We start from the raw sequence: 27096 nt of genomic DNA, 5'->3' as shown, positions 1-27096 counted from the left end.
GCTTTCCTATATTTATCTTTTATTTATTTCTATTTTAGGTACTAGAGATTGAACACAGGGACACATTGCCATTGAGCTACATCCCCAGCACTTTTATTTTTTGTCTTGAGATAGGGTCATGCTAAGTTGCAGAGGCTGAACTCTGACTTGCCATCCTCCTGCTTCAACCTCCCCAGTCACTGGAATTACAGTCCTATGCCACCGAGCTCGGTTTTACTTTTTTTAAAATTTACTTTTATTTATTTAATTTTGGTACTGGGGATTGAACCCAGGGGCACTTTATCACTGAGCTACATTCCCAGCCATTTTTTGCTTTTTATTTTGAGACAGTGTCTCACCAAGTTGCTAGGGTCTTGCTAAATTGTTGAGGCTGACCTCAAACTTGCAATCCTCCTGCCTTGGCCTACCTAGTAGTTGGAATTAGAGGTATGCAACACTGTGCTGGGCCAGAAATCTGGAATTTCAAATTCTGAAATGTTGGCAACAAATGCATTTTGTTTTTCAAAGTGCGGGTTGAAAAAAAACCTCCTTATTCTAGGAAAGAGGAAAAAAGGCCTATTTTGGAGGTACGATTCTCCAAAAGGCCAAACAGGCAGGTGAGAACAGGAAGGGCCAAAGCTTCTCTCAGGGATAAGGTACTTACCTAGATTCCCAGCCTGTATCTCTCCTGTATCTCTAGGGTCAAATTGCAAAGTCTCTAATCCTCAACCCTACCCACCTCTTCACCCTGGGCATCATCACACTGCACCCTGCATTCCCAGAGCGTCGCGACTCCTTTGCCTTCCGGACTTCGCCCCCGGTTCTTTGGTGACCTAGAATGCCATTACCTGCCATTTGCCCCACCCCACCCCGGAACTGCTTGCAGCAAACCAGGCTCCACTCCAGGATCTGGAGGGCCGCACACACAGATTCTTCCTTGCTGTCCTATCTCAAGCTCCCGAGGCGGACTGCTTAGGTCAACGTCATCAGTCCACACCTAGCACAGAGTGGCAGCCCCTGAGAGCATGCAACCCACCCCTAACCCAGCGGTTCCACAGATCCAGCCCGGGTTAAAGGCGAGGGGCCAGGCACGCGTGCGCGGCTCGGAGCTTTATTGCATCACCGCGACTCCGAAGCGCGCGGTTCGATCATGAGCACGCCGCCGGCGGCTTCACGCTTGCGCATCTTTCTCTGCCAGGCGCGCGCCTGACTGTTCTCAGGGTTGAGCTTTTCCAGCAGGTGCATGCGCGCCGTGGTCTCAGTCAGCATGTCCATGAGTAGTTCTTGCTGCAGCTTCAGGTAGTTGTTCTCCTCCAACAGCATCTGGGTTTTGACTCGCTGTACCTGTGGTTTCCAGCCTGAGATGGTTGGCGAGGACTTCGGCGGCCGTGACCGCGGCTGCTGGCCCTCCGCTCTCCACCGGCCGCTGCGGAACACGAAGGCCTGGTTGTTGAGGCGTGTGCGCGGCTCACCGTAGCTGAGGCCCAGCTCAGCCTGGCGCGTCCGGTGGTCCAACAGATAGAAGGTGGACGTGGAGGAGATGTGGCGCAGCGGCGGCCGCCGTGGTGAGAAGCGCCGCGAGAAATGATCGGCCCAGAATTGCCGCAGCAGCTCCCAAAAGCTGCTGGTATGGCTCCTAGCCAGGCACTCGAAGGCAGCCAGAGTGAGGGGTGGGCAGGCCTCTCGCCTGAGCGCACAGGTGGCCGCAGGGTAGTGGCAACCAGTGCTGCCCCCTTGCCTCCGGAGCCCTGGTGTCCTGAATGATGAAGGCGAGCCAGGGGCACTGTTGGGTACAAATACCTGGGTGAACCGCCTGGTTGGTACAGGCTTGCAAACCGCGAAGCTGATGGACTTGGATTAGCTTATGGCTTGCTTTTTGGGCTAACCAGTTGCGGGTCACTGAAGAGCTCATCCTTGTACAATCGCACTACGCACAGGCTCACAGAAACCACTTCCCCCAAAGACCACTCTTGGGTGTCAGGCCCTGGGTATAGACATGTACATGAAGGTCTAGGGCCCTGTTCTCTGAGTTGCATCTGGAAGAGGTCATGGGTGGAAGAGGAAGGAATGATAGCGAGACCAGTAGGTACTTAATGGAGGAACAGAACTTTTCCAGGAGGGATGGGAATGAATAGATTGAGAGCTTCTAGAAAAAGTGAAGAGAGGGGCAAGCCTTTCATGTTGCAAATGTGTGGAAGAGGTTGGGTAGGATTGATTCTGGCACCAGCAGAAGAAGCTGAACCAGGGCACTTGAGGTGACATACAGGCAGGCTTAGCGATTTACTTACCCTAGGTAAGAGGGAACTGCTAAAGGATTACAAAGCCAGGATTTGGATTCTGCAAAGTATCTGATGAGATGTCTGACATAACCCACACCATTACTGCCCTTGTCTTTCAACCTTGAACTGGAACCTGCTATGTGCCAAACCTTGGTCTGGGCAGGGGATACTAGCACAGACTGTGCCTGCTTTTAATAAACTCCTGGTGCAGCCAGAAAGAGATATCCACATAGATCACAATACAGTATGCTCAGTGACATCCTGGGACGAGTGCCTTTGCCTAGATCTATGCTCTGATTTCAAGGTAATGGCTGTGCACACTAGAAGTGACTTTTGTACTAAGCAGACTACTTCCTCAAGGAATCTAAAGTTCAGATAACAAAACAGATAAGTCCCATTCTACCTGGCTCTTTTTCCCCAGTAAGTGCTGATTCTATTATGTGAGAAAGGGATATGTGTTTTGTGTTTTAAAATTCCTCTTCTCGTGGAGGGAGAAAAGAGGACTAACTGGGGCAGATTTCCCTCTGTCTTGCCTTCATTAATTCTACACACTTATTTATCACATAGAGCTAAGAGGTGGATGATACCTCCCCTGAATCTGGTTCAAGGAGACCATCTAGGAGAGCCCACTTCCAGATCCACCCTTGTTACAACTCTCCAGAGGTCTCTTTCCCAGTAATCTTTGCTACATGTTGTGTCTCACCTGAAAGATGTGCTGGAGGTGCCAAGCTGCTGTCCCAGGCCTGGTCTCATCTCTGAACCACTTAGCTCCTCTTTACCAGCTATGACTCACAATGCCTCCAGGCTGGGGCATTGCTGACAGCTGAGTTATAAAAGATCCTGGGCTTGCCCCTACATTCATTTGGTTAATTTATTGAGCACTTACTGTGTTCTAGGCACTCTTCTAGGGAAGTAAATATATTCTGCTATTTAACCAGCAGGGTGGGTGGGAGGGGGTCATATGCATAGACTGAGAGGAATTTGTTCTAATCGACTGCTGTGGTTTAGATGTGGCTTATCCCCCAAGGATTCATGTGTTGGAAGCTTGGTCTCCTGTGTGGCAATATAAGAGGCAGTAGAAATGATTTTTGGAGAAGGAGTGGTGCTGGGGATTGAACCCAGGGCCTTGCGCATGATAAATGTGTACTCTACCACTGGGCTATACCCTCAACCTCTGGTGGAACCTTTAAGAGAAGGGGCCTATTGGAAGATAATTAGGTCATTGGGGATACTCTCCTTCCAAGGGGTTAATGCTGGTTTGGGGGAATTAGTGAGTTCCTGTGAGAAAGGGTTGTTATAAAAAGAGTAACATTGGTCCTTCCCTGTGCCCTGGCTTCCTGTTTTGCCATGTGATCTCTCCCTCTCACTTATGCTATCATATCACCATGATATGATGCTCCAGAAAGATTTCACTGGAGTCAGCAGATGATGACATCATATTCTTAGACTTCTAAAACTGTTAGCTAAATAAATTTCCTTTATAAAGCACTCAGTCTTGGGCTAGGGCTGTGGCTCAGTGGTATAGTGCTTGCCTAACACATGTGCGGCACTGGGTTCGATCCTCTGCACCTCATAAATAACACACATACACACATATGCTTTATATATACATTATATGTGTGTATGTGTGTGTGTGTGTAAAAGAACCCAATTTCAGGTATTTTGTTATAGCAACAGAAAACAGATTAATACAGGGAGTAAAGACAGTCAGCTGACATGGGTGTCATTCTCTAGAAGCAATCAACGATGAGAGTTCTTCTCCAAATGATTTATGGGGGAAATGCTCTCAGGAGAAGGGAGTGAGGAAGGCAGGGCAGGGCAAAGAAAAAAGTTAAGAGTATGATCTTGGGCTAGGGTTGTGGCTCAGTGGTAGAGTGCTCATCTGGCATGTGTGAGGCACTGGGTTCGATCCTCAGCACCACATAAAAATAAACAAATAAAAAAAAACAAATAAAATAAAGGTATATAAAAAAAGAGTGAGATCTTCAGCTAGGCACAGTAGCATAGGCGTGTAATCCCATTGACTTGGGAGGCTGAGGCAGGAGGATTGCAAATTCAAGGCCAGCTTCAGCAATTTAGCGAAAACCTATCTCAAGAAAAAGAGAGAAAGACAAAGGGACAGAGACAGAGAAACTGGGGCGTGGTTGAGTGATAGAGTGCACCTGGGATTTGATCCCCAGTACAAAAAAAAAGGTGGTCTTAAGTGGAGACTAGCTTCAATCTCATTTCTCATTGGGAACTCAGAGGACAAATTACATCGGAGTTAAGCTTCCTGAAGGAAAGGGAGCTGGTCTAGCATATTCACCCCACTTCCCTTCCCACATTTCAGTCAGTTTTATTAGCAGGGACAATCATGAGTTATCACCTGAAACTTAAAGTACCTATGGGATGGGCATACTACCAGTAATAGAGACCTGGTTGAAGCACCAACAGCATAAAAGAAGGAGGAAAATAATAGACAACGAAAAGGAAAGGAAATTACTAAATGGACAAGAATTTCTGATTGTGATATTTAAGATGAAGAAAGTAAAACGGAAATGTCGAAATTCACTTTAGGACAGGGTGAAGGGTAGGAACTAATTTGGACATGATACTTAGAGAAGGCACTTAACATTCATGCTCAGACCTGAATGATTTGAATGATGAGGGGACCCCCACCTTTTGATAATCTGGGGGCTTGAGGAAGTAAGGAGCTGGGCATATCTGAAGGACAGTTGCCATGTTTTGAGACTGTGGAAGGAAATGACGACAGCCCTACTTGCCAAGCCCACCAATTGACTGCCATCACCTCTACTTGGCTTTATCAATTTCAAGGACCTCTTCCTGGGCCTGCCAGTTAATCTGCCCTTCTGCATGGCCCTAGGAGGGATCAGGCCCAATTCCAGGGGACCTCCCAAGAGAGGCAGAGTGAGATGGTAGCACCACTTCCTGGGAACCTTTTTCATTATCAGTTCTTTTGTTTTTATTTTGAAACAGGTTCTGGCTGAGTTGCCCAAGCTGGCCTCAAACTCCTGAGCTCAAGTGATCCTTCTGTCTCAGCCTCCTGAGGAGCTGGGATAACAGGCATGTGCTACTGTGCCCACCTCTTTAACAGTTTAACTGAGGTATAATTGACATAATAAACTATGCATATTTATCATATACAATTTGATATGTTTTGATAATTTGTGACATCTCCAAAATCAATTATAAAGAAGGTTCCCTTACCTCCAAAAAGTTTTCTGTGCCCCCATCATTATAGTTTGCATTTTCTAGAATTTTATATAAATGGCAAGTATTCAATATGTACTCTTTTTTTTAATGTGTGTCTGTATGTGTGTGTGTGTGTGTGTGCACTCACTTCTTGCAGCATAATTAAGGTTTATCTATGTTGTTCAATTAACAATCCATTCTTTTTAAATTAGTGAATAGCATTCCATTGTATTGATATACCATGCAATTTGCTTTTCCATTCACTTGTTTCTGGAAATTTGAATTATTTCCAGTTTGGGGGCAATTATAAATAAAGCACATATACATGTCTATATGTCTTTGTGTGGACATAATCTTTCATGACTTTTGAATTAATACCTAGAAGTGGAATGGCTGGGTCATATAGCAGGTATATGTTTACCTTTTTGTGAGGCTGCCAGAATTTGCTGCTGTTGTTGTTGTTTTGTGGTGCTGGAGATTGAACCCAGGGCTTCACACATGTGAAGTAAGTACTCTACCATTGAGCTACATCCCCAGCTCATTTCTTTCTTTTTGAAATGGGGTCCTTTCCATGTTACCCAAGCTGGTCTCAAACTCTTGGGCTCAGATGATATTCCCACTTAAGCCTCCAGAGTAACTGGCATTACAGGTGTGTGTCATCATATTTGGCTGAAGCTGCCAAACTGTTCAAAATGGTTGTACTTCATCCCCAACAAGAGTGAAAGAAAGTTTCTGTTCTGTACTGCTATGGGTCTTCATTGTTCATCATGTGGCTGTGTATATGTGGATCTCCCAAGACAGGGTCTTTCTATGTTGCCCTGGCTGGTCTTGAATTCCTGGCTCAAGCAATCCTCCTGCCTCAACTTCCTGAGTAGCTGGGACTACAGGTGTGTGCCACTTTGCCAGGCTATGTTCTCTAATTCTTTATTTTTTTTTTCTGGTACTGGGGATTGAACTCAGGGGTACTTAACCACTGAGCCACATCCGCAGCCGTATTTTGTATTTTATTTAGATACAGGATCTCATTGAGTTGCTTAGCACCTTGCTTTCTGCTGAAGCTTTGAAATTGCGATCCTCCTGTCTCAGCCTCCCAAGCTGCTGGGATTACAGGCATGCGCCCCAGTGCCCAACTCTAATTCTTTTCATTGGTCTCTATCTATTTTTTCCCCCAGTGTCATTTTATTATTATTATTATTATTATTGTTGTTGTTGTTGTTGTTATTATTTTGAAACTGGGGATTGAACTCAGGGGCACTTGACCACTGAGCCACATCCCCAGTCCTATTTTGTATTTTCTCTGGAGACAGGCTGTCACTGAGTCTCTTATCGCCTCCCTGTTGCTGAGACTGGCTTTGAACTCACAATCCTCCTTCCTCGGCCTCCGGAGCCACTGGGATTACAGGTGTACACCACTGTGCCTGGCTCATTTCTCAATTATCCAATTTATCAATTACAGTAAGTCTTACATCTGGTAGTGAAATCTTCCAACAATATTTGACCTTCTAGGTCATTTGTATTTCCAAATAAATTTTAGAATTAGAATGTCAAACTGGGTGCAATGGTACACATCTATGATCTCAGTTACTCCAGATGCTAAAGCAGGAAGATTGCAAGTCCAAAGCCAGCTTAGGGAATTCAGTGAGACCCTGTCTCAAAATAAAAAAAATCAAAAGATATGGGGATGTAGTGCAGTGGTAGAACACTTGCCTAGCATGTGTGAAGTAATCCCCAGGACTGCCTCCCCCAACAATAAAAAAAAAGTCAGTTTCCATGCTTATTGCTCAAAACTCTCTAATCATCAGAATGCTTAGGAGCCCTCAGAAAGTTGTCTGATGGAGAAGGAATCAAAGCCCAGGGATATTTAAAACAAACCAGTGAGTGATATATTCTCTCTCCAAATTATCTGTTATTAAAATTAATATGTACTGACAACCGTGATATTTCAGGCAAGTCATAGACAATCACCAGGAATAATATACAAGAACTTTCAGTTTCCCTTATTTCCATAGACGGCCAAAAAAACTCAAGGAAGTCATTTGATGATTTGGACAGGAAAAGTTAATAGAGATGATGGGTGATTCCCATTTCACATGTTAACCTTATTCATAAACAGACCTAGATTTTGAGGAAATTTAATGAAAACTGCAGAATTTAGATTCACAATTTAAAACAAACAAAAAATAGTTGTTCCCTAGCTCCTTTGAGAGACTCCACATCCGTGTCATTACTGAAAATAATAGATTCAGAACCCATGAAGAAGGGACTGCCAGGTCCCAATAGGTCTGAGTCTAATGACATAAAATTCAACCTCACATCAGTGAGGAAATAAGAAGAGGAACTAAAAGTTATTTTTCCAGTTTTCCACACCACAGGCATTTGTGCCACACTGGCTAGTGTCAGGGTCCCCTCTCCTAACAACCAAGAGCAATACTCAATTACAAAGGAAGAAAAATCTTGTTTTTCCTCATAGTAATCTCGATTTGACTTTTGAGACTTTGATTATGTTTGTTTTGGTACAGGGGATTTAACTGACGGGTGCTTAACCACTGAGCTACATCCTGGCCCTTTTTATTTTTTATTTATTTATTTTAATTTTACAATACATTTAATGGCAACTGGTAGTAACAAAATTTACCTATTTTAGTTACATGTTCTTTAAGCAAGTCTATAACTTAACATTGATTATTTTCAAGTTATTACACTACATGTATTGTCATTTTTCAGGTGGATCAAGATAACCTAGAATCATAGTCATTATATGGTCACACAAAATGATCATATAATAAATCAGATGAGGGGGGCTGGGGTTGTGGCTCAGTGGTAGAGTGCTTGCCTAGCATGCGTGAGGCACTGGGTTTGATCCTCAGCACCACATAAAAAACTAAATAAACAAAATAAAGATATTGTCTCTGTCTACAACAGAGAATATTTTAAAAATATTTTTTTTAAAAATATTTTTTAAAAAATATTTTTAAATAAACAAATAAATAAATCAGATCGGGTTTATCACCATCACTTTGTTTTTTCCTTAAACATATACAATAAAATTTAATTTATAAATTAGGCACAATGAGAGATTACCAACATTAATAATAAAATAAAATAATTTTGACAACATATTGTAATATAAGTTATTTAAATCTCATGAATTTTTATTTCTGGAATTTTCCATGTACTATTTTTGGAGCAAAGTTGGCCAAGGGTAACTAAAACCTCTGGCAAACCCAAAACTTGGGCAAGAGATGACTATTATATCTGTGAAATTCCATTTCTATGAAGCCCTAGAAAGAAAAGGCTTATCTTTCTTTTTTTTTTTTTGTTAAATTATTTATTTATTTATTTATTTTTTAATTTTTATTGTTGGTTGTTCAAAACATTACATAGTTCTTGACATATCATATTTCACACTTTGATTCAAGTGGGTTATGAACTCCCATTTTTACCCCGTATACAGATTGCAGAATCACATCGGTTACACAGCCACTGTTTTACATATTGCCATACTAGAGTCTGTTATATTCTGCTGCGAAAAGGCTTATCTCAAGTAAGCCTTTTGCCTAAGCCTATTGTGTAGGGATTGATTGGAATGGGTGTAAATACAATAAAAGTTATTTTTGGTTTCTGAGTTCTAGAACAGAGTTCCTAAAAACTCTTAACAGTCTTCTGAGTGATAGTTTCTTTTGTTATGCATAATGAGCCCCTTTCAACCATATTTATGCCAGTGAGGTGGGTATAGGTAGCCCCCAGACAGATTCAAGATAGGGGCTGATGATCAAAGGAACTAAACATATAAATAGAGGGTTGGAAATTTCAATCCTCACCCTGGAGGAAGGGGAGGTAAGTTCAGTTACCTATGGCTAATGATTTAATCAACCATACATACAAAATGAAACCTCCATTAAAACCTCTAAACTGGGCTGGGGATGTGTGGCTCAAGCGGTAGCGCACTCGCCTGGCATGCGTGCGGCCTGGGTTCGATCCTCAGCACCACATACAAAGATGTTGTGTCCTCCGAAAACTAAAATAAATGTTAAAATTCTCTCTCTCTCTCTCTTAAAAAAAAATAAAATAAAACCTCTAAACTGATGGAATTTGGAGTGCTTCTGGGTTGGTCAGCAGGTGAGGTACCAGGAAAGTGGCACACCACCTGTTGAGGGGCATAGCCGAGTAGGGATGACGCATGGCATTTTGCCAGAAGGGAGTGGTTGAGAGGTGAGGCCAGCGAGCCATTGAGATGATGATGGTTATGTTAAGCTGTGTATTCAGTTGTATGTAGACCTTTGCTGTCCGGCAATAGGGCAGCTCTTGCTGCCTGGGGCGCCCACTACTTTGGAGTTCCAGTTCCCAGTTGAGTTCTCCCGGGGTTCGAGTGAGTGCTTGGAACCCGGTGGAGGCTGGGTGAGTTCCCAGGAAGGGTGCGTGGAGTTCAGACAATAAAGTTTCCTGTTTGAACATACAAGTGCTTTCTGGCGGCTCTGTTATTTGTGCCCAGCCAGACTGTGGGAACCACCCTTGCCCTTGTACATCTCTTCCATTAGTCTGTTCCTAGGTTATATTCTTTATAAGGATCCAGTAAAGACCGGGCATGCTGGCACTGGGAGGGTGAGGCAGAGATTGCAAGTTTGAGGCCAGCGTCAGCAACTTGGTGAGACCCTTGGCAACTCAGCAAGACCCTATCTCAGAAAAGAGATAGGATGTAGCTCAGTAAAGCACCCCACTACCCACTCCTTCCCCAAATATATACATAAAATGAACCAGTAAACTTAAAGTTCTGAGTTGCTGAATTCTATGACTCATTTTATTTAGCAAATTATGGAACCTGAGAGAAACTTATAAGAACCCCCAGATTTGTAGTTAGCCCAGCATCAGCACCATGTTTTTTTTTTTAATTTTATTTTTTTTCATATTTATTTTTTAGTTCTCGGCAGACACAACATCTTTGTTTGTATGTGGTCCTGAGGATCGAACCCGGGCCGCACGCATGCCAGGCGAGCGCGCTACCGCTCGAGCCACATCCCCAGCCCCTCAGCACCATGTTTGTAGCTGACTGAACCTTTCAGCCTACGGAGTCTGATGCCAATTCTGGGTAGTTAGTGTCAGAATTAAGTTGAGTTTACAAAAGTAGTGTCAGTAAAAAGGATATCACCATTGGTCATGAGAAAACACCATATATAAATTTGGTATCTTGGAAATAAAGAACTTCAGAGAAAATCTTTTGAGGCAATATAAATATTGTATATCTGCATAATGATAATGGCTACATGGTATAGCTGTATATTTTTCAAAATCATGGAACTGTACAACAAAAATTTTTTTTGTTCTCCTAGTGCTAGTCCCACTGAGCTATACCCCCAGTCTTTTTTTTTTTTTTTTTTTTTTGATACCAGGCCAAACTAAGTTGTTGAAGCTAGCTTTGAACTTGTGAGCCACTGGGATTACAGGTGTATGCCAATGCAACTGACCCCAGTCCTTTATTTATTTATTTTTTTAAAGAGAGAGAGAAAATTTTTTTTTTAATATTTATTTTTCAGTTTTCGGCGGATACAACATCTTTGTTTGTATGTGGTGCTGAGGATGGAACCCGGGCCGCACGCATGCCAGGCGAACGCACTACCACTTGAGCCACATCCCCAGCCCCCCAGTCCTTTATTTTGAGTCAGGTTCTCACTAAGTTGCTGAGGCTGGTCTCCAGCTTGTTATCCTTCTGCCTCAGTCTCCTGAGTAGCTGGGATCACAGGCATGTCCCACTGTGCCCAGCTCAAAATTGTTATCTTAAAATGTGGGTGGAGAGGTTGAGTAATCAGGTGTATCAGTCATCTTTTCATCCCTGTGACCAAAAAAACTAGACAAGAACAACTTAGAAGGGGAAAGGTTTATTTTGGCTCAGGGTTTTAGAGGTTCAGTCCATGGTTGGCTGACTCTATTGCTCTGGGCGAAGGTGAGGGAGAATGTCATGAAGGAAGGACATGGTGGAGGAAGGCTATTCAGTTCATGACAACCAGGAAGAAGAGAGGGCTCTGCTCACCAGTGATAAAATATAAATACCAAAGTTATGCCCCCAGTGACCTACTTCCTCTGGCCACACCCTACCTGCCTACATTTACCACCCAGTTAACCATTCACGTATATTAATCCACTCATTAGGTTACAACTCTCATAATCTAATCATTTCATTTCTGAACGTTATTGCATTTCTCACACATGAGCTTTTGGGAGGACATCACATATCCAAATCATAACATCAGGAGATCCAAATCCAGAATAAGGGGCTAAAGTGCAAACTATAAAAAGAAGATAAGTACTCTGTGATAATCCTCAACCAGAGGACAAAATGGATAGCTTACCTAATGCATCTGAACATTTTGAGAGGAGATTCCACAACTGAAAGAGTTTGGGGACATATTAGTTCTCAGTATATAGAAAACTCCAGTTGGCCTGGGACCTGAGGAGGGGCAGTGTGTACAGGAGAGCTGGCAGGCATCTTAAGCCATGTAGAATAGTGAGTGAGTGTGACTAACAAGGGAAGGGAGGAGGAGGGAGCAGATATCAGGTGGCCTTGAAAGGAAGGGCAACCTCTATTGCAATTCTCAGCTCAAGGTGGCATAAAGCCAGGTGGAACTCCTTTTCCTTTCCTTGGCTACTTTGCTGTCCCAATATACTTAATTCTTTCTTTTCTATTTTAGTCAGTTTTTCTACTTGCTGTGACCAAAATGCCTGACAAGAACAATTTTAAAGAGGAAAAGTTTATTTGGGGGCTCATGTCTATGGCTCATAGATGGCCAGCTCCATTCCTTGGGGCACACAGTGATACAGAACATCATGGTAGAAGTGTGTGGCAGAGGAAAGCAGCAGGGAATGTGGCACCAGGAAGCAAAGAGAGAGACTAAGCTCAGCTTACAAAATATATGTTACCAAAGACAAGCCCCCAGTGGCCCACCTCCTTTAGCCATATCCTACCAACCTAAAGTCACCATTCAGCTATTCTCTACCAGGGGTTTAACACATGATTAGGTTAAGGCTCTCATAACCCAATCATTTTACCTCTAAGCTTTCTTTCATTGTCTCACACATGGATCAAGAATTTTGTGTAGTCATTTTCAAAATTCTGTCTTTAAAACAAAAACACTAAGCATAAAGGCTGAAACTGATTCTTTACTGAAAAAATATATGCATGTTATATATTAAAATAACCTTTCTATTTCTAGAGTCTCAGTCTCCCTTTCTAGCATCGGCCACTGTTAGTTTCTTGTGCATCTTTCCAGTGAGCTTATTAGTCCAAGTTTATGACAATTCATGTATGTTTTCCACGTGAAAGGAAGCATACTAATATGCAGAGCTTTTTTACATTATAATAAATCTCACTGATCACTGTATATCAGAACACACAGGTGCACACCTGATGCTTTCCAACAGTGCAAAACAATTATAAAGATGGCCTATATTTTATCTAGTCATTTATCTATCATGGTAAGTTATGTCCAGGATATTGGTACTATAATTTTTTTTGTACTGGGGATTGAACCTGGGATGCTCTACTTTTGAGCTACATCTCCTGTCTTTCATTCTTTCTTTTTTAAATATTATTTATTTATTTTGTTTATTTTCATGTGGTGCTGAGGATCGAACCCAGGGTCTAACAGGTGCGAGGCGAGCGCTCTACTACTGAGCCACAACCCCAGTCCTCCTGTCTTATTTTTTATTTTGAGACAAGGCTAAGTTGTTCAGGCTGGCCTCTAGCTTTTGATCCTCCTGTCTCAGCCTCTCAAGTCATCAGGATTACAGATATGCACCACTATGCCCAGCATTTTTACATTAAGCATAGTAAATGTAGTGGATATATTTTTTCAATTATTAATAGACAGCCAAGATGGAATTTCTGGATCAAGGACATGAGAATTTTAAAATGGATATAAATAATTTATTTCAAAAACCATTTTCCAAGTTATACTATAAAGTCAGAATATGTTTGTGACCCAGGAGGCTGAGGCAGGAGGATCATAAATTTGAGGCCAGTCTCAACAACCCTGTCTTAAAATAAAAGCTCTCTTGTGTTCAATGTCCAGTGCTGCTAAAAAAACAAAAAACAAAAGAACACATTCAATTCAGTTTCCCATTCCTTCTACATCTAAGAACGATAATGGTTATTTCTTTTAGTAAAATACTCTAATACCTCAAAGTACCTTTGGATTATCAAGAAAAGACCCCATTCTTCAGGGTTTTTTCCTTAACTTCCTCCTTTGAAAAACATTATATGTGAGCTGAAAAATCCCCACATCCAGTCCTGTGTTTAGGGGACAGCCCAGGATCAGCCATGCTTGGATTGCCTTTTTGTTGGGGCTCTACATTTTCACCTCCTCATCCAGTCTCAAACCCTTAATGTTAGCATCTTTCCATAGCCTCCTGAGTCCAACGGACCATTTTCTAGTATCAACATTTATTGGTTTGTTTTGTATGCCCTGACACTCTCCAGTTCTGCCCTTTTTATCAACTTCAAGACGTAGCTTCCTAACTGTTCTCAAAGCTGTTTTCAGACCTTCCTGGAATGGTATTAACATAAACATCTAAATCATGATCCAAGTCTAAAATCCAACATATGTCCCTACAAATTCTCTGGCTAGTCTTTTTTTTTTTTTTTTGGAAAAGCGGGGTACCAGGGATTGAACTCAGGGGCACTTGACACTGAGCCACATCTCCAAACCTATTTTGTATTTTATTTAGAGACAGGGTCTCACTGAGTTGCTTAGTGCCTCGCTTTTGCTGAGGCTGGCTTTGAACTTGCATCCTCCTGCCTCAGTCTCCTGAGCTGCTGGGATTACAGGGTGCACCACTGCACCTGGCTTCTGGCTAGGCTTTTAAGACCTAATCCCAAACCAACTCTGGAGCCCATCTCCCATCACTCATGTTCATGACACACTTCTCCAGCCAAAAGTCTATACATGATGTCCCCAAACACAGCAGGCCTATTTTCCTGCATTCATATTATTTAAAGAAGCCTTCCTCCAGGGCCTGGGGTTGAAGCTCAGCGGTAGAGCATAGGCCTAGTACATGTGAGGCCCTAGGTTCATCCTTAGCACGACATAAAAAAATAAAATAAAATAAAGGTATTGTGTCCAACCACAACTAAAAAATAATAATAAAAAAAGAAGCCTTCCTCCAACTCTCCACCTATGGAAATCCTGCATATCCCACTAAGTCCAACCAACATGGAAACAGTTGTTCTTTCAGAACCCTACTAAATTCTCTTCAGTACCATCATCTTTTAACAGTTATACCTTTGCTAGCTTAGCTCACATACATTCCCTTAACTCCCCCCCGCCCCCCAAATGCTGGGGATTGAATCCAGAGCCTTTTGCATGTTCTGCAAGGGCCCTACCAGCTAGCTAACTCCCCAGCCCCTTTTGTTGTTATTATTTACTATGATTATTAGTGGTACCAGGATTGAATCTAGGGACACACTACCACTGAGCTACATCCTCAGCTTTTTTCATTTATTTGAAGACAGAGTCTCTTTTTGTTGCCCAGATTGGCCTAGAACTCCAAGGTGCAAGCCATCCTCCCGCCTCAGCCTGCAGGGCAGCTATGATTACTACATATGGGGCCTTTACACCTGTCTTCAGAATTTTATTCTATTTTGAATACCCACTTCTCTAGTTAAATAAGGAAAGCAAAATGCTCTTACACAAACTTAGGGGTTGAGCATTGGAATTTACTAACCTGAGGCAAATATTAAATCCTAACTTTTTTTTCCCTCTTTCCACGTAGGAGGGAATAAAATTGGCTATATATAGGTGATATACCAAATAACTATTTTTTTTTCCCACCTTAGTATTCACGTCTTTGGGTCTCCAAACAAATGGAGGACAGAGACCAGGCCCTACAAAAACAAAAACAAAACAACCCCCAAAAACAAAACGAATAAACCAAAACTCAGAGTTACTTCCATTTTTTTGAGGATCTCAGCATATTGAAAACGGAAAATGTGCTAAGAGCGGTTTTCAAAAACTGGCGTATTTTAAGTCTTCCCATTGCACCATCCTTTTCTCAATCCTGCCGTCTTATTATCGCTAGACTCTTATATTCAATCATTTTATTTTTTACAAAATATATTTAGTTGTAGATGGACACATAACTTTATTTTTATTTTTTTACGTGGTGGTGAGGATCCAACCCAGGGCCTCACCCGTGCGAGGGAAGTGCTCTACTCCTGAGCCATATTCCAGCCCTTTAATCTCACTTTAGGAATCATCACAAATGGAAAACTGAAATAACGTCTGATTATATTATTCTGGACTGTTTTATATTGGGTAACTATTAGGCTACAGGCTCCGGGGCACAGAGCGATGACTCTGCAGGAACGGTGGCGCCGGCCCACGTAGCGCCGCGCAGCGTACTCTCGGCAGGGTAAAGCAGCCGGTGCCGGGATCCGCCCGCGACCCGTCGGGGCCTGCACTCTCTGCACAAGCAAATTACCCTTCATGACGGCCGATCCCACTTCCCACCCGTTCTATCAGCTGCCATGCACCCCTTCAGGGAAGGGCACTGGATACCCGTCCCAGGGTCAGGAACCCAGGGGGTATAACTTTTCGTTGGATTGTAAAGGCGGGCGGTGCGCCCACTAAGGCACCAGGGCAACAGAGCGCGGGAACGCCAGCCGACCCCTCCGCGCCTCAGGACGCGCGCGACCCCGATTACCGCCCTCCTTCTTGCCTCCTGTCCAACCAACAACCACTTCCTGCCTCACTCTCGGCCAATCCTCACACTCCACGAAGAATAGCCCTAGGGGGCGTATGGAAAGGTAAGTAGAGCGATGATCACAGCGACCAACCGAAGCTAGGAGCTTGCGAGGTGGGGCGGGACTTAGTGCTAGTCATAGCTACTCAGAATCGAGGGGCGGGCCCAGGGCTGGGTTTCGTGCGGTGGGGCTCGGTCGCGCGGCAGCGGCAGCGGAGGCCTTTTGGTTCTGCAGCACGTGACGGTCGGGCCGCCTCCGCCGCTGTCTTCACTGCAGCGCGGGGCCAGGTGTGCGGGTGGGAGAAGGCGCAGGCACTGCCGGTGGTCCCCGGGAGGCTCGAGGTGAGACTGGAGGCCTGCACGCGTCCTCCGGCCTGTGAGGACCTCGGGGGGCCTGGGAACGCTTCACCGCGACCAAAGGGGTCGGGCGTGGCCAGCGGCCAGGGATTGGGCTGGCTTTTCGAGGGCCCAGGCTCCGGCGAACTCGCCGGCCAGGAGGGGTGAGGCCTGAACCCGGCCCCTTGAGTTGGGGAACCAGGCCCAGGCCGCGCCACCGGGGTCGGGAGGCGTGGCAGGTGCCCTGGGCCTCCCTTGACCTTTGAGAAGGCGAACTTGTTCTTATGGCTTTGCTTCCAGGGCATTCTTAGGCCTATTACTGGCTGCCTGGGCAGTTTCGAGGTGGGCCGAGTAATCCGGTGGTCCCCGGGAGGATCGGGCCTAGTGGGTTCCCCTAAGTAGCAGGGAAAGATGAATTAGACTAAGAGAAGATATGTAGAATTACTATTGCAGGTTCAGAATTTGTAATAAGACCTCTAAACGAAAACGGGACCCTAGCACCCTGAAGAGGAAGGAGAATGTACTAGAACGCGCAGTGGTTGGAAAACTTCAGGCTTGGCCATTACAGCACTTACTCGGGGGGTGGGGAGTAATTCAGTCGGAGATTCCACCCGACATTAAAAGCAGGAAAACAACCCAAATCTCACCTAGCATAGCACACTTCGCTTTACAGTGGAGGAAACTGAGGCGTTAGAGGCTTGAAGTGACTGGTCCAAGGTCATGCGATTAGTTTAATGGTCCTGTTGGGATTTTAATTGACTGCTAAGATAAAGGCCCTGGTTCAAGCACTTCATCTGCCATTTGTTGCTGTGCGAATTTGGGCTTTTACCTTTGTGTCCCACACCCCAGTAATAGATTATTAAGTAATACCTTATAGACTTATGAAGATTGAATTAAAATGCTTATGCAGGAAAGTCATATGTAGTAACTGCTTGATCAATAACTATTGCAGTAAACCATTATAGTCTAAATGCCTTGGTCCACTTAACTGACATCCTAGTCTTTGTTGGTCCTGTTTCTCAGGGCCTGAAGTCACATTTATGTTGATGGGAAGAAGAAACTGGACCCTGTGTTGCCATGACAAAAGCTATTGCTAGTTGAGGGAGGTTAAACTGAGCTGAATATTAAAAGGTTGAGAGGACAAAGGTGAACCATAGTTAAGTTTCTTTACCTCTAATTTAGGAAATGGAAGGTTTTTTGCTTAATTTTTTTAAAGGGAAGAATTAAAAAAAATTTTTCATAAGGGAAGATTTTAAAAACCTTCTGTTTAGAAAAAAAAAAAAAAAAGCCATGTGGGAATTCTCCTTTCCATCAGCCTGGGTACACAAACTAGCCAGGTCACTGATCATGAGAAGGCCCTAGTGAACTGTGTATTGGAGTGAATAACACAACAGAAATTTTCATACTTATCTGAAAATGGGTGTTAGCCTCTCCTTCTCCACCTTACTATCTTAACTCTACAGTTCAATTAGCTTATTATCTTTTAAGAGCACTGTGACAGTTTTGGCAATCACACCATTGCATCCTTTTAGTTACAGAGTTCACTTGCCCTGCAAGATAGCCTAAGGGAATAAAGTAGCACTTGGTAAGCTTAAGCAAGTTTCTTAGACTTGAATTCTGAGGCCAGTATGATAACTAGCATATGTAACTCTTTAGTTTCCACCTCTTCAAAGTGGGAGAGAGGGTCTCCTGGATACCTCACCTTTAGGGGGGCAATAAGCTGGTGAATATAAAACTATTTTGAAAAGTATAATGAATTAGACAGAATTGGCAGTTCATAATAATTCCTAGGAAATAATGAAAGTACCTAAGTTCCAACCTAGATAGTTAGCTTATTGCAAAACTTCAGGAGGGCTGGGGCTGTGGCTCAGTGGTAGAGTGCATACCTAGCATGTGTGAGGCACCACATTAAAAAAAAAAAAATTACCAGGAAAGTGCTGGTTGGATGCTGTGTTATAACAACAAATGTACTTTTTTTCCCCCCCACTGAGCCACATTCCCAGCTCCAATAAATGCACTTGTAAATTAAGCTTAACTGTGGACTGTAAAAAATATTTGAGAATAAAGAAAAATAATTTAGAGGATCTTTAGCATATATTATTGGTCACATCTTAAACCTATTTAGTTAATAGGAAAAAAAGTGCTATGGAGGAGCTGGGGTTGTAGCTCAGTGGTAGAGCACTTGCCTAGCATGTGGGAGGCACTGGGTTCAATCCTCAGCATCACACAAAAAAATTTAGGCATTGTGTCCAGCTACAACTAAATATTTAAAATTAAAAAAAATTTTAAAAAGTGCTATGGAAAAATCAGTTCTGATGTTCCTGTTAATGAAAAACAAAATCCAAAAATGTAAATGAGGCAGTATAGATCTATTTTATTTTTGAGGTGAGTCTCTTTGTATTTACACAGGCTGGTCTGAAACCTCTGGACCTTACCTTAGCCTTCAAGTTACTAGGACTGTAGGAATGTGCTATCACACCCAGCTGCATTTATTTCTATTTATTTATTTATTTTTGGTACCTGGGATTGACTTAACCACTAAGCCACATCCCCAGTCCCTCTTTATTTTAAAAACTTTTTGGGTACCTGGGATTGAACCCAGGGGCTCTTAATCATTGAGCCACATCTCCAGCCCTTTTTAATATTTAGAGACAGGGTCTTGCTGAGGTGCTTAGGGCCTCACAAAGTTGCTGAGGCTGACATTGAACTCTGGATCCTCTTGCCTCAGCCTCCTGAGCTGCTGGCATTACAAGCATGTGCCATTGTGCCTGGCCCTTTTTTAATTTTGAGACAAGGTCTCGCTGAGGTTGGTTTTGAACTTGAGAGCCTTTTGCCTTATCCTCAGTTGGTGGGGTTACAGACCTTTACCCCCATGCCTATTTCATCTATTTTTTAAATAGACAGGCATTTACAATAAAGACCAGTCTGAGTTTTATGTATTTCCCTTCCTTGAATGTTTTCATTTTTTGACTAGATTGAAGTAGTAAAATCTGCAGGTTCAAAATATAGTGGAAAATATGATACTAGTAGCAAAATGTTCATCTGTGATTGGAATCAAATTCCTTTTGGGAGGGCGCTGGGGTTGTGGCTCAGCAGTAGAGCGCTTGCCTAGCATGTGAGAGATGCTGGGTTCGATCCTCAGCACCACATAAAAATAAATAAAATATTGTGTCCAACTACAACTAAAAATAAAAAATAAAAAAATTTCTTTTGGGTCGTTCCTTTCCAATCTAAGATTTTTACAGTATTTGCCTTAAAATTCAGTTTTGTAACCATTAAATTTTAAAAACTGTTAAGAGAAATATTTAGTAATAGCAAAAATTACTGTTAATCTTGAGCAGATGCGGTAAACCAGACACTATCATAAGTACTTTTACATGTATTTTGTTTTATACATAGTGTTGTTACTGTCGTTTTAGAGATGAAGAAACTGAGGCCCTGAGCTTAGTAATTTTACTCAAGGTGACAAGTTTTTAAATAGCAATCCAGGGATTGTGACTTGAATTTTTGCTTATGAACATGTCTCTAGCTGTGACTGTAGACAGATTAAGTAATTTCTTTTGGTTTTAATTTCATTACATGTAAAATGGGGATAATAGAACCTCTTGGGTTTTTCTGAATGGACCTTATTGAGTATGATGTTTCTGTTTTCGAATATTAGTAGATTACTTAAGCTGTCTAACCTCACAAATAATACTTAAAATTTTAAGAGGGCATACTAGATGAATTAATAGCTTATATGAAAGAAAGACTCCCTCTTTTTATTTATACACTGCCTATTTTTAAAATCAATGTTTTTTTTAAAACAATCAAGAACATGAGGTCATTTTTTTCTGTTCCTCTTTTTAATTTTTCATAGATTAAAGAAGTTAGAATGGAAATTTCTTTTTTTTTTCTTTGTGAGTATGGAGCGGGTGGGAGGGAGAGAGAAGTAGGTTTTGTTGTGGTTGTCTATGCTGATTTCAAATTCCTGGGTGCAAGTGATCCTTGTGCCTCAGACTGCTGAGTAGTTGGGACTATAGGCATATGCCACAGCACCTGGGTTGGAAATTTCTTCTTTTAAGAAAGAAAGTCTAATAAAGAAAAGCCCCAAACCAAGTGGCTCACAAATAAATTTTAGCAAAATACTTTTAAATTAAAAATAGTTTACAGATTCTTCAAGGGTTTCTAGCTCATTCTGTGAAGCCAGTACTAACCTGATACCAAAATAAGAGACTTTACAAGAAAACAGACCACTCTCTCTTCTGAAAACAGATGCAGAAATCTTCAGTAAAATGTTAGTAAACTGAAACCAGCAGCATGCAGTATTGTATAAAAAGGATTATATACTATGACCAATTGGAATTTATCCCAGGAAGGCAAGGTTGGTTCAACATATAAAAATAAATGTAACATATCACATTAATAAAGGACAGAAACTGTTCATCTTAGAGAAAAAATATCCTTTCATGATAAACACTTAACAAACTAGGAATAAACAGGAACTTTGCCAGCCTGATTCAGAGTCAAAAGATAAAAGAATCTCTTTATTTGGAAAGATAAAACATAAAACTGGCAATAAGCTTAAAAATACTTTGTTCCAATTTGTTTTAAAGATTTTTTTGTTGTTGAATGGACCCTTATTTAAAAAATTTTTTTTAGTTATACATGGACACAATATCTTTATTTTTTTATGTGATGCTGAGGATCGAACCCAGTGCCTCACATATGCGAGGCAAGCTCTCTGCCACTGAGCCACAACCCAGTCCAAATGGACCCTTATTTCTGCCTTTTGACAAATTTAATATTTCTGCTAAGTGTTTTCCCATTTTTAAAGTTGACCTAAATATTGTCAGGATTTGCTGAAATGTTATAGAGTAAATCTGCTTTTGTTAAAAAATAGGATGTTTATGCCAAGTGTGGTGGCACATGCCCATAATCCCAGCTGTTTGGTAGACTGAGGCAGGAGGATTGTAAATTTGAGGTCCGCCTCAGCAATTTAGTAAGGCCCTATCAGTTTACAAAGGGCTGGGGATATAGCTCAGTGGTAGAGCGCTTGTCTAGCATGAGTGAGGCTCTGGGTTCAATCCCCATTATGCCAAAAAATAGAAAACAAACAAACAAACTTGTGTTAGTTGAAGTCTCATGTAAATGTATAGAAAATAACATGGACTTTCAAAAATTGTGCTGAGAACAGTATTGTAATTTACAAAAAATAATTTAAGGGGTTTCATTAAAAGTAATTGAAGGATAAGGAAAAAAGATGAACATGGAAGTTTATATCTTATACACTGTTGGATGTAAGAGTTGAAGAAATCACATAATGTAGTTGCAAGAAAGCAAGTTTACAATTAATATAGCTTGTTATGTAGAATCCTCTAGCCATATTAGATGTTTTGGTCAAATGAGAATTTAGTGGTTGGAGGTGTAGCTCGGTAGCAGAGCACTTGCCTAGCATTTCCTGTGTTCAATTCCCAGCGCTGGAAGGGAAAAAAAATAATATATGAGAATTTAAAATTTAGTCATCTGATGTACATGTTGTGTTTTGAAGACCAGGACATTTGAATATGCCTATAAAGTGTACCAGACTGATAGATGAATTATATTTTCATATTTTCACAGCAAGCTGTTGAGCAAGTAGTTCTAAACACACATCTAAAATAGGGAAAGGAGGACTTCTGGAAGTTAAATAAGCCCAAGGAAGCCATACAGAGAATCAGGAGAGACTGGAATTCAGGCTTCTCTGACTTGACAGGTTATTCTGCCACATATGCTGCTGCCTTATGTATGAGGAATTAATTTTCTGAATTTCAGTTTTTAAATAGGCAACTTCCATTTCTATAAAAATAAATTCATTCTTCTAAAAGTTAAAAGTGAAATGAAATATTAAATGTGAGTGGATTAAGTGCTTTTGAAGGTTCCTTCTGACCCTAATAATTTGAGAGTTGGGCCTTTTTGCTTTGCCTTTGGGAAACTGGGAAGCAAACCAAAAATCTTTGTCTTATAAATGTGCTCTATTTTCTTGGCTTTGTGTACATTTGTTCATATTTGTTTATATCATTACAGAGGATAGAGCTGCTTTGACCTGGGTATAGGTAGATAATTGTTTGATTACCAACCCCTCCCCACACTTTTTTTCTGGTGTTGGAAATAGAACCCAGGACCTCAAACATGGTAGTCAAGCATTCTACCACTAAACTACACTTTCCATCCCTTAGGCCCTTCTTTTTCTTTCTTTCTTTTACGTAGTACTGGGGTCCAGGAACTAGTACTTACCACAGACCTAATCCCCTATATCCGCATCACCCCAATCCTTCTTAATTGAGAAAGACTATCTCACCAGACTTATGTTTCTTATCACATATCTGAGTCTTGCTGTAGTTTATATAGAGAACCAAGTTAATTTCAAGCTGGTTTCTAGACAACTTTGACCAGATCTAAAGAACTATCTTCACTGATCTAGTAATACTTTATTCAGATTTTACTAGTTTGTATGTGTGTGTTGGTGGGGGGGCTATAACCAATTTTATCACATCAGTAACTGAGTTTTGAAATTTTATTCTTTTTGGTGGTGTTCTGTGTAGAATGAAAATATACCATAAGGTTTGTTTTTTTTTTTTTTGGTACCAGCTTTGAACCCAGGGGTGCTTAACCACTGGGCTATGTCCCCAGCCCTAAGTTGCTTAGAGCCCCACTAAGTTGCTGAGGCTGGCTTTGAACTTGCTATCCTCCTTCCTCAACCTCCTGAGTCGCTGGGATTACAGGTATGCATCACGCCGGCCATAGTATTGTTTTTATTAACTTTGCTTACATTAAGGGATATCATAAGACAATACTCACATTCACATATAACTTAAAGCTGTTTTCTAGAGAAAACAATGGACTCAGATGTTAAAAGATTTTCATATTTGTAGTTTTGATATTTAATTGCTAGTTCTCTGAAGGTCCAGGCCTATAAATGTAATTTGTAATTTTACAAGACAGAATTTAAATGGACACATTGTAAGACAGTTGTGTAGCACTTTTAATTAGTAGCCTAATAATTAGTTATAGCCACCTAGCAGTTGCTTCTTAGCTCAGTGGGACTCTGCTATAGAGAGTTTGAGTTTACAAACTTATAATAATTTATCTTTTATTTTATTTTATTTTTATTTTTTTAAAGAGAGAGAGGAGAGAGAATTTTAATATTTATTTTTCAGTTTTTGGCGGACACAACATCGTTGTTTTTTTTTGTATGTGGTGCTGAGGATCGAACCCGGGCCGCATGCATGCCAGGCGAGCGTGCTACCGCTTGAGCCACATCCCCAGCCCAATAATTTATCTTTTAGTTGTAGTTGGACACAATACTTCACCTATCTATATATTTATTTTTGTGTGGTGCTGAGGATTGAACCCAGGGTCTCACACATGCTAGGCGATCAGCTGTACCGCTGAACCACAAACCCAGCCCTGCAAACTTACAGTTTTAAGTGTGTGTTGTGAGGAGGGTGACTCCTGACAGAAAACCAGTAAATGAAGAAAGTGGTGGGTTTCAAGCATTAAATAAAATTATGAGGAACTGGGGTTGTTGCTCTGTGGTGGACTGCTTGCCTGGCATGTCTAAGACACTGGATTTGATCCTCAGTACCACATAAAATAAATAAAAGTATTGTATCTGTCTCCAACTAAAAAATGTTTTGTTTTTTAATAAAATTATGAGGGAAACTGCAAAAATGGCATTCAGGAATGTAAGAAACTTTGCCTTAGAGTGTTCTATGAAGTTGAATTACAGGAAATGTAGCTGGGCTCAGGGCCACATGCCTGTAATCCCAGTGGCTAGGGAGGCTGAGATAGGAGGATCGTGAGTTCAAAGCCAGCCTCAGCAAAAGAGTGCCCCTGAGTTCAGTCCCCAGTACCCTCCATCCTACCCCCCACCCCCGCCTTGCACCTTCTTCCCCCCACCAAAAAAAAAATAATTGTAGGAAATATGTTTCTTTAGAGGAAAAGGTTAATTCATCTTTTTTTTTTTATAAATATTTTTAGTTGTAAGTGGACACAATACCTTTATTTTTATTTTATTTATTTAGTTTTATGTGGTGCTGAGGATCAAACCCAGGGCTTCACACATGCTAGACAAGTGCTCTACCACTGAGCTACAATCCCAACCCCTGGTTAATTCATCTTAAAAGTAATTCCTGTATTCCCTGAAAACTTGCTGAGTTTTGCAGAGTTAGGGACACTTGCTGTCTGTGTCCTTTGGGATAGGAAGACTGCTTTTTGTTTTTAAAAACATTACTCTGTTCCTGAGCTACTTGTTGTATTTCTTTCCGGTAATCTTAGAAACTGTTGGTGACAACAACAAAGTGTTTTATGGTTTTAGAAGGTAGGTTTCTTCATTTTTGCAGGCCCTTTTAGCTGACAGCAAGGAGATATGTGTGCATCCTAACTGATATACATCATTTGTAAATATTTCTATATGTAACCCTCTGTATATTAAGCTAAACATGTTTTCATACTGATGTCTCTAATTCTTTCCATTTCCATATGAATTCCTCTAGTCACCTCCCCTTACTTAATCTTTAAATCCCCCCCCCCCCCCCTTTTTTTTCCTGATACCAGGGATTAAACTCAGGGGCATTTAACCACTGAGCCACATCTCCAGCCCTTTTTTATATTTTATTTAGAGATAGCTTAGGCCCTCACTAAGTTGCTGAGGCTGGTTTCTTTCTTTTCTTTTTTAGTTGTAGTTGTATTTATTTTTTAGTTGTAGTTGGACACAATACCTTCATTTTATTTATTCATTTTTATGTGGTGCTGAGGATCAAACCCAGAGCTGTACACGTGCAAGGCGAGCGCTGTACCACGGAGCCACAACCCCAGCCCCTCTTTTTTTTTTCTTTTAATAGTTTTAGTTGTAGATGGACACAATACCTCTGTTGTATTTATTTATTTATTATGTGGTGCTGAGGATTGAACCCAGTGCCTCACAAGTGTAAGGCAAGCATTCTGCCACTGAGCTACAAACCCAGCCCCTGTTGAGGTGGGTTTCGAACTCCTTTTAGTCCTCCTCCTGCCTCAGCCTCCAAGGCCATTGGGGTTACAGGCATGTGCCACTGTGCTTGGATAAATTCTAAGTCTTAACAGTGAAAAAGTGGCTTCCACCATCTACTGCCCATACGCTTAATTTTTCAATTACATATATAACAGTGTCAGAATTATTAATGCACCTACTCATGTGAAATGGGCTTATTGATTAGCACAGTAGTTTTTTAAAAATTTTTACTTATAGATGAACACAATGCCTTTATTTTATTTGTTTATTTTTAGGTGGTGGCTAGAATTGAACCCAGTACCTCACACATGCTAGGCAAGCGTACTACTACTGAGCCACAATCCCAGCCCCAGAACAGTAATTTTTTTGTGTACTCTAGTTCTACTGAGCACCTTTTCCCTAGTAAGGTTTCATGGATTTGTAATAAGGTAGATTGTTCTGTTGAATTTTGTTTGCATGCTGTCTTCGTATCACCTGACATCTTAAATACATTAAAATTCATTCTTTCTACTATAATGTTTTATGGGTTTTGACAAATGCTGTGTCAGTGTAGCTGTAATTGTAATATCTTTAAGAATACTTTCATTGCCTAAAAGAAAACGTGTGCTTTACCCATTCAACCTAACTCTCCCCTAAACCCCTTGCAACAACTTAGATCCTTAGCTCTTTTAAAATTTTATTTTGAGACCAGGTCTCACAAAGTTGCCCAGGCTGGCCTTAAACTTGAAATCCTGCCTCAATCTCCTGAGTAGGTAAGATCACAGACGTCCACTGCTGCACCAGCTAACAACTGGTATTTTTATTGTCTATAGTTAATATCTTTTCCAGAATGTCATATAATTGGAGTTTTAAAACATGTCTATCACTCTTTCAGATAGGATTTTTATAGTTAACAATAATCATTTAAGATTCATCCATGTCTTTTTGTGGCTTGAGTGCTCATTTCTTTCAATTGGTTAATCTGTTGAACATTATGGTTGCTTGCAAATAATTTTCCAAGTTGGCTTTACTATTTTTTAGTTTCACCGGCAATCGATGAAAGTTCTTATTGCTTCACATCCTTGCCATTTTGGGGGGAATTTATAGCCATTCTAATAGCTGATAGTGGTAACACATTGTTATTTAATTTTTTTTTTTTTTTTTAGTTGTAGATGTACACAATATCTTTATTTTGTTTATTTATTTTTAAGTAGTGCTGAGGGTTGAACCCAGTGCCTCACGTAGGCTAAAATTCCGGCCCGTTCAACATTGTTATTTTATTGTGAAGTTCCATAATAAAAAAATGATGTTGATGGTCTTTTCCTATGCTTATTTGTTATCAGTATGTATTTGAGTAGATGTCCAGGTCTTTTGCTCAGTGTTTTGTAAGGTGCTAGTGATGGAACCCAGGGTCAAGAAAGTGCTAAGCATGTCTATTGCTGACCTAATTCTCCAGCTTTTGCAGTTTTATATTTGGTTATTATTGCTGAGTTTGAGTTCTTCATATGCTTTAAAACAGGTCCTTCAAACTGGGTGCAGAGGTGCATGCGTACATCCAGAGACTTGGGAGGCTGAGGCAGGAGGTAGTAA

At 41.3% G+C, this 27096-nt stretch overlaps 2 protein-coding genes across 3 annotated transcripts in view; one reads left to right on the top strand and one right to left on the bottom strand.

Annotated features, from left to right (window-relative positions):
• Positions 1 to 1098: 1098 nt before the first annotated feature.
• Positions 1099 to 15927, bottom strand: Cby3 (chibby family member 3). Its single transcript, XM_027953356.2, has 3 exons — positions 15771 to 15927; positions 1866 to 1963; positions 1099 to 1779 (listed from the first exon to the last, which is right to left on the bottom strand). The coding sequence occupies exons 1-3, from the start codon at positions 15925 to 15927 to the stop codon at positions 1099 to 1101; spliced, it is 936 nt and encodes a 311-aa protein (XP_027809157.1).
• Positions 15928 to 16356: 429 nt separating this feature from the next.
• The window catches only part of Canx (calnexin), a 33701-nt gene continuing 22961 nt past the window's right edge, over positions 16357 to 27096 (top strand). Inside the window, exons 1-2 of one of the 2 annotated variants that reach the window (XM_071612147.1) lie at positions 16357 to 16523; positions 23127 to 23260. The gene's annotated coding sequence lies outside the window, so the exon portion shown is untranslated. The remainder of the gene's footprint in view (positions 16524 to 23126; positions 23261 to 27096) is intronic. The other variant, XM_027953324.2, reaches the window with a different exon arrangement.

Source organism: Marmota flaviventris, chromosome 5 (assembly GCF_047511675.1).
Source record: "Marmota flaviventris isolate mMarFla1 chromosome 5, mMarFla1.hap1, whole genome shotgun sequence".
Classification (NCBI taxonomy): domain Eukaryota; kingdom Metazoa; phylum Chordata; class Mammalia; order Rodentia; family Sciuridae; genus Marmota; species Marmota flaviventris.
Note: the sequence above shows the minus strand (reverse complement) of the source record. Positions and strands in the feature narration are given on the sequence as shown.